At 36.7% G+C, this 8,257-nt stretch overlaps 1 protein-coding gene across 1 annotated transcript in view; it reads left to right on the forward strand.

The window, feature by feature from the left end:
* Nucleotides 1-8,257, forward strand: part of PP2D1 (protein phosphatase 2C-like domain containing 1) — a 20,099-nt gene that overhangs the window by 2,928 nt on the left and 8,914 nt on the right. The window contains exon 2 of the mRNA XM_012664356.1: nt 2,981-4,032. Within this exon, the coding sequence (XP_012519810.1) occupies nt 2,981-4,032 (1,052 nt within the window). The remainder of the gene's footprint in view (nt 1-2,980; nt 4,033-8,257) is intronic.

Here is an 8,257-nt window from a genome sequence, read left to right on the forward strand (position 1 = left end):
ACAGCAACCTCAAACTCCTGGGCTCAAGCGATCCTCCTGCCTCAGGCTCCCGAGTAGCTGGGGCTACAGGCATGTGCCACCATGCTCGGCTAATTTTTTCTGTCTATATATATTTTTAGTTGTACAGATCATTTGTTTCTATTTTTTTTAGTAGAGGCGGGGTCTCACTCTTGTTCAGGCTGGTCTCGAACTCCTGACCTTGAGTGATCCACCCGCCTCGGCCTCCCAGAGTGCTAGGATTACAGGCGTGAGTCACCGCGCCCGGCCGAGATGGGGTCTTGCTATGTTGCCCAGGCTGACCTTGAACTCCTGGCCTCAAGGAATCCTCCTGCCTCAGCCTCCCAAAGTGCTAAGATTACAGGCATGAGCCAATGAGCCCAGCCAAAGATATTATTATTATTATTATTATTGTCATATTGTCATTGTTACTAAATGAGCTCATTTCTTATCTCAACAATCACCAACATTCTTGGTGTTTATTATACACTTGAGATGTTTTAGGTACTTATAGGCTCCAGGTATTCTTATTGTAGCCCTCACCCCATCATTACTGCTAACACATTAAAATGTACCCATATCAAATACAACTTATATATGAATTGAGTTGAAGTTGAATAGTTTTCAAAATGTCACATCTCATAAACATTTAAAGTTACTAATTTTGATATTTTTCAGATTTTAAAATATTTTATAACTAAAGCATTTCTTTTTAGGTCTCTAACATTTCAGAGGCCCTTGGAAAGATCTCATGCTCTAGAAATCGTGCATAAAATGAGACAAAAATGGCCCCATGTGCTGAATACTGTGCTAGATGCCTCTGATAGCAAGGGGTATAGAAAAGGGTGCCTGTTCTCCAGAAATGTCTCATCCAATTCCACATCTTTTCTTTCCTGTCCTCAGTGCACACCTGGGGACAGGAAAGAAAAGATGTAGTTTTTGTACTCATTGTAGTCTTAAAAGATCCTGTCCTTACTATCAGTTCTTTTCATTGTTCTGCTTAGTTATGGCATGGCCCATTCATTTTCTCGTGAACCCTTTAATTAGGGCAAAAGTCTTTTAAGCCAGACAAAATGGAGTACAAAAGTAATTACAGCCAGGCTGCAATGATGGGGATGCATTCTGAGATACGTGTTGTTAGGCTATTTCGTTGTGCGAACATTGGAATGTACTTAGACAAACCTACCTGGTATAGCATACTACACACCTAGGCTTCATAGTATAGCCTATTGCTCCTGGGCTACAGACCTGTACAGCATCTTACTGTACTGAATACTGTAGGCAATTGTAACACAACGGTAAGTATTTGTGTATAAAACATATTGACACATTTAAAAAGGTACAGTAAAAATATGGTATAAAAGATATAAAAAACGGTACACCTGTACTGGGTGCTTACCATGAACGGAGCTTGCAGGACTGGAAGTTGCTCTGGGTGAGTGAGTGAGGGAGTGGTGAGTGCATGTGAAGGCCTAAGACATTAGTGTACACTACTGTGGACTTTATAAACACTCTATACTTATATTACACTAAATTTTAAAAGGTTTGTTTCTTCAATATTAAATTAACCTTAGCTTATTGTAACTTTTTTACTTTATACAATTTAAAATTTTTTAGCTTTTTGTCTCTTTCGTAATAATACTTAGCTTAAAACACAAACACAATGTGCAGCTGTACAAAAATATTTTCTTTCTTCATATCCTTATTTGGTAAGTTTTTCTCTATTTTAAAATTTTTAACATTTTTCTTTTTAAGCTTTTTTGTTAAAAAGTAAGACACAAACACACACATTTGCCTAGGCCTACGGAGTCAGGATTATCAACATCACTGTCTTCCACCTCCACATCTTGTCCCACTGGATGGTCTTCAGGGGCAATAATGTGTATGTAGCTATCATATCCTGTGATAACAATGCCTTCTTCTGGAACACCTCCTGAAGGACCTGCCTCAGGCTCTTTTACAGTTAGCTTTTCTGTTTGTTTGTCTGTAAATAAGTAGAAGGAGTACACTCTAAAATATTGATAAAAAGTATCAGGCCGGGCGCGGTGGCTCACACCTGTAATCCTAGCACTCTGGGAGGCTGAGGTGGGTGGATCGCTCAAGATCAGGAGTTTGAGACCAGCCTGAGCAAGAGCGAGACCCCTCTCTACTAAAAGTAGAAAGAAATTATCTGAACAACTAAAAAACCTATATATATAGAAAAAATTAGCCGGGCATGGTGGTGCATGCCTGTAGTCCCAGCTACTCGGGAGGCCGAGGCAGGAGGATCGCTTGAGCCCAGGAGTTTGAGGTTGCTGTGAGCTAGGCTGACGCCACGGCACGTTAACTTGGGCAACAGAGCCAGGCTCTGTCTCAAAAAAAAAAAAAAAAAGAAAAAAAAGAAAAAACGTATAGTAAAGACATAAACCATTAATGGTCATTTATTATCAAGTATTATGTATATAACTATACGTGCTATACCTTTATACGACCGGCAGCACAGGAGGTTTGTTGACACCAGCATCACTGCAAACACGAATAACGTGTTGCACTATGACATTAAAGCAGCAACGTCACTAGAAGATAGGAATTTTTCAGCTCCATTATAATCTTATGGGATCACTGTCATATATGTGGTCTGACATTAACTGAATCTTTATTATGCAACACATGACTGTACATTCACGTTAGAAATCAAAATCCTACGTCTCAAAAATATACCTGGGACACAATATTTTGCTGATTTCTCTATTTGTTTTGATGTCTAGCTGACTTTGTGGAGATTTTGTCTAATTTCTTTCAGGTAGGCACAGGTCAATCACCCATTTATTGAATATTTATTACGTGTTTTTTTGGAAATTGTGGAAAGGTGAATCAGAATGTTCAATTCTAAGCTTATTCTAGACTGTGAGGAGCCAAAGCAAACTGCACTGATACAAGCCTGCTTGAAGAGTTTTTCATTGCATCATTCCTGGCATGTAAATATCTCTCATCTTGTTTGCAGAGTGTTTTGGAAATCAAGAGAATGGAGTAGGAAAAAATCAACATTTGATTCAGATGAGGAAAGCCCAGTTTCATTCAAAAGAAAGTGTGTTAGAAAGAAAAAGATAAGACCATTGAGAAGTGCTGGAAACCCTGAAGAGCAAGTGATCACATTACCTTGTTCCATATGCAAGAATGAAATGCACCTACCTGATATTTTTCTCCATAAAAAGGAACATGTAGCTCTAGCCACATTGGGTTTCCAATGGATGGGTGGAAAGAAACCACAGCCCTTAATACTTGCTGTTCAGAGACAGTATATGATTTCTAAACTATTGTCATCCTTTATATTCAATGAAAAAATCCTAAAGAGCATTAATAATGCTTTTGAGCTGATTTCGAAGAAAGAAGTACCAGCATACTATAAGATTGTTGATAACATTGACAGGAGTTCCATATATTCTCAAAAAATCTGTCATCTGTTAATTAAAGGAGTAGCCATTTGTGAAGACAGGAATTCTACATGGAAAGCTGACATGACTGATAAATTCACTGTAGTGAATGATTTTGGCAACAGACCCAACGTGTGTTTTTTTGGTTTGTTTGACGGACATCATGGTGCCGCAGCAGCAGAGTTGACATCAATGGAACTCCCAGTTTTACTTCTCCATCAACTTTCCAAATTTGATCCTTCCTACCAAATGACACTTGAAGAGAAGCAAATAATCAATTCCTTTCACACTGTGTTTAGAGAAGAATACTTAGCAATAGAAGACCTCTTTTCTTCCATAAACAAAAGGACAAGAGCAGGGAGGAGTGAGTATGAGGACATACACAAGGCCTTTGCAAAAGCATTTTGGAGAATGGATAGGCTTTTACGTCTTGGAAGGAAAGAAGCGTCCAGGGTTCGATGGAGTGGCTGCTCTGCAGTTACTTGTATACTAGAAGGCAACGTTAAAAGTCCTTACGTTAATAAGAATTGGAGGAAAAATAATAATTGTGATGGATTGGCAGAGAGTTCTCCTCAGAAGATGCCAGAAATAATTTCTGGAATATTACATGTCGCAAACACTGGTATGTACATTGAATAGCACCAAATAACACCTTTACATTTTTGATTCCTGGCAGGAAAACCTCCCAGGCTTCCAGAATTTTTCAGTGGCCTAATATTTAGTGATTTAATAGTGCCTAGCAATCACATTGACCAATTTAAGAAACAACAAATAACCACAGTTTAATTGCAGATTGCAGGCACAATCATCATCATACTTATTTTTCAGAGAGGCACAGATAAGAAATAATGTGACAAAACATAAAATTTTCCAAAATGGATAGCAATAGTTGTTTATAAAGATAAAAAGCAAATATACTACATATGCTTAGATCTGTACAAAATGAAAAATGTTTTGCACACTTCCTTTTTTCAACAGAATGGAAAGTTGTTTGATTATTGTTAGTATAGTTGTTCAAACGGGTCAGTTACTCTGATAGCTAATACATTTGCAATAGGTCTTTCTCATGCTCACGAGTCAAGTAGCATCAGTTTCATCTCAGTGAGAATGATAGTTCGTGCCTCAGTTTTATGGGCATGTATTCCCTTCTCCAAAAAGATGGTTGTATTCTTTTGACTTTATTTCAAGAGGCAATTCTTCTGACCTTCAGTGCTTGAAGTCTTAGCTTAAGAGCTTGCCAAAATGGAAAGCCCAGAGGTCAATTGTTTTAGCAAAGTTAACCTAAGTCCCATGCTGAGTTCCATGATGCTTTTCTAGGGTTCTACTACCCCTTTCATGGATAGAACTATTATTCATGATAGTGTCCACTTATCGAATATCAAACACAGAGTAATTTCCTCATTTAGTCTTACAAGAACTCTGATATCTAATGTTAACTAAGTATTGTTAACCCAGTGTTTCATACGAGAAATGGAAGCTTGGAAATGTGAGATAATTTGTTCAAGGTCTCAGAGGTAATAGGAATTGAAGCTGGAAATCAGTCCCACTATAGAATGCTACCTTTTAAGGAGATTCCTTCCAGAGCCTGAGGAGGCTGGGCCTCGGTGAGTGGGACATAGTGGCAGAGATGCTGTTGCAAGGGCCAGATACTCACAAAGACCATTTCAATGTCAAGGCCCCTGCAAATCTGCTTGTTTCTGATCCAGCTTTGATTATCAGCCCAAAATAAGGAGGACTCCAGACTAAGCTATACCAAGAAGCCAAGTGCAATGTCAGTTACCTCAGAGTCATTGTCATTTCTCAGACTCTGTGCTGAGGCTACAAATCCCTCATGGACATATTCATTTTGGATTTCAGGCCAATTTGGGAACTGATCTATATTGTTGAAATTGCAGCCCCTATAGAAAATATCATTAGATATCAGGGTCCCTATAAAGTTAAATGACAAATGATGAGATAGTCACCATTCGGTAAGTGGACACTATCATTAACGTCTAGACTCCCTGCTGTTTGTTTGGTTCTAATCTCCAGGTCTAATCTCCTGCCTCAGTCTCCCAAAGCACTGGGATTACAGGCATGACCCACTGCACCTGGCCTCTCAGAACACCCTAATTCCATTCACTTTCTTAACTTATATTCTATTGTTGTATATTTTAATTCCACTTAAGCAATTTTACAAGACATTATTATTGGTTTATACATTTTATATTTATCTTTATTCACATGTTTACTATTATTTGTATTCTTTCTTCTCTCATCTGGAATATTTTCTCTTCTGCCTGAAATACATCCTGTATAGTTTTTGTTAGTGATAGCTGGTTGGTGGCAAACTCAGACTTTGTGTGAAATTTTCTCAAATGACATTTTTGTTTGGTAAAAATTCTAGTTTGGCAGCTATTTTCTCTCAGTATTTCAAAGATATCTTTCCACTCTCTTTTGGCTTCTGTTGTTGCTGATAAAAAGCAGACCCTTTGAAGGTAATCAGTTTTTTTTTTCTTTTTTGTTGCTTTTAACATAGCTTTGTCTTTAATGTTGCCAATTTCCCTACGATGTGTCTACAAGTAAATTTTTTTAAAATCCCATTTGGGATTATTTTGTCTTCTTGACTTTGTGAATTGGTGTCTGCCACTATTTTGTCAAATTTCGCCTTTGCCCATTCTTTTCATTCTAGAGTTCTGATAAGGATTATCTTAGACCTTCTTACTCGAAGTTAAATTCCCTTTTATTTTTTCATTTTTTGTGCTGCATTTTGGACCATTTCTTCATATCACTTTTCGAGTTCACTAATTCTCTCTTCATATGTTTAAGTCATTTTATTTTCCTAAACTTTTAAGATTTTTTTAATTTGTTGTATTTGGTTCTTTTGTTGGTTGTTGTTGTTAAATTTTTTGGTTATTTTCATGGTTTCTTGCTCCCTGCATACATTTTTGAACATTTTATTTTTCAACATGTATCATATATTTAATATTTTTTGTCTGATAATTTTAGTATCTAATATCCTTGTAGGTCTGTTTCTGCTATCTGATTTCTGCTGGTTCTTGCTCATTGTGTTTATTTTCACTCTGTTAATTCATTTTTTATAAAAATCAATTTAGTTTTTTATTGGTCACAGAACATATATGACTTTAATTCTAAATTTATCAAGACTTTTATGGTCCAGAATATGGTCTACCTGCTAAATGTTTGTGTGCACTTAGAAAAAAATGTGTACTTTGCTATTGTTGGTGGAGTGTTCTATCAATATAAATTAGGCCATGTTGTTTTCATTATTGTTCAAGTCCTCAATGTTCTTATTGATTTCCTTCTATGTTATTACTAACTTCTTGGTCTATTGATCATTATTATTATATTTTTGAGACAGGGTCTTGCTCTGTTGCCTGGGCTACAGTGTAGTGGCATCATCATAGCTCACTGCAACCTCAAACTCCTGGCCTCAAATGATCCTCATGCCTCATCCTCCTGAGTAGCTGGGACTAGAGGCATGTGCCACCATGCGTGGCTGGCCTATCGATTATTGCAAAAGTGCTACTAAAATCTTGACTATAATTATGAATTCTTTTTCCTCTTGAAGTACTATGAGGTTTTACTTTCAGTATTTTGAGGCCTTGTTTTAAGTACATACATGTTTAGAATTATGTTCACTTGTTGGATTGGCCCTTTTTAATTATAATATATCCTCCTTTATTGCTGGCAATTTTTCTTGTTTAAATGTTTACTTTGTCTAGCATTACTATAGTCACTCTAGCTCTTATCACATTATCATGTTACATCTTCTTCCATTCCTTTACTTTTAGCATATGTTTGTCTTCATATATAAAATGCATATATTGTAAGCAGCATATATTTGGGTCTTGTTTTTTATCCACCCTGAAAAGTCTTTGCTTTTTTTTTGAGACAAGAGTCTCACTGTCTTGCCCAGGCTAGAGTGCCGTGGCATCATCATAGCTCACAGCAACCTCAAACTCCTGGGCTCAAGCGATCCTCCTGCCTCAGCCTCCCTAGTAGCTGCGACTACAGGCACACGCCACCATGCCCGGCTAATTTTTTTCTATATATTTTTAGCTGTCCGATTAATTTCTTTCTATTTTTGGTAGAGACGGGGTCTCGCTCTTGCTCAGGCTGGTCTCGAACTCCTGAGCTCAAACGATCCGCCCGCCTCGGCCTCCCAGAGTGCTAGGATTACAGGCGTGAGCCACCGCGCCCGGCCAGTCTTTGCTTTTTAATTGGGTGCTTTTTCCCTTTATATTTAATGTGATTGTTGATGTAGTTAAGTGTACATTTATCTTGAAATTCTTTTTCTATATGTTTCACCTAGTTTTTCTTTTACTACCTTCTTTTGAATTAGTTTTTTGTGATTCCATTCTATCTCCTTTTGGGTTATTAGCTATAAATATTATGTTATTTAATGGTTTCTTTGGGATTTATGTTATACATATTTAACTTCTCTCATTCTACTTTAAGTGATATAATACTGCCTTACATGTAGAATTCTCACAACAGTATACTTTTATACTGTTCATCCCAGACTATTTTGATCACACATTTTACATATATAATATGTAGTGTATAATAAACAAACATATACAATAAATATAATGTATATTATATAACATAAAATGTGTATGTATGTGTGTGCACATATATTCTCTCCATATCATTGTTTTTTGTTTTAATTTTCCATTATTTTTTAAATAGTTTTAAGGAAGAAAAAATGATACATTTACCCATGTAGTAAAATTTCTGGTGGTCTTTATTCTTTTGTGTAGATCTATATTTGTCTACTATCATTTTTCTTCTGTCTGAAAAACTTCCTTGGTTTTTGTAAAATGGGTTTTCTCACAATAAAT

Source organism: Propithecus coquereli, unplaced genomic scaffold, assembly GCF_000956105.1.
Source record: "Propithecus coquereli isolate 6110/MARCELLA unplaced genomic scaffold, Pcoq_1.0 Scaffold12, whole genome shotgun sequence".
In the NCBI taxonomy this organism is placed as follows: domain Eukaryota; kingdom Metazoa; phylum Chordata; class Mammalia; order Primates; family Indriidae; genus Propithecus; species Propithecus coquereli.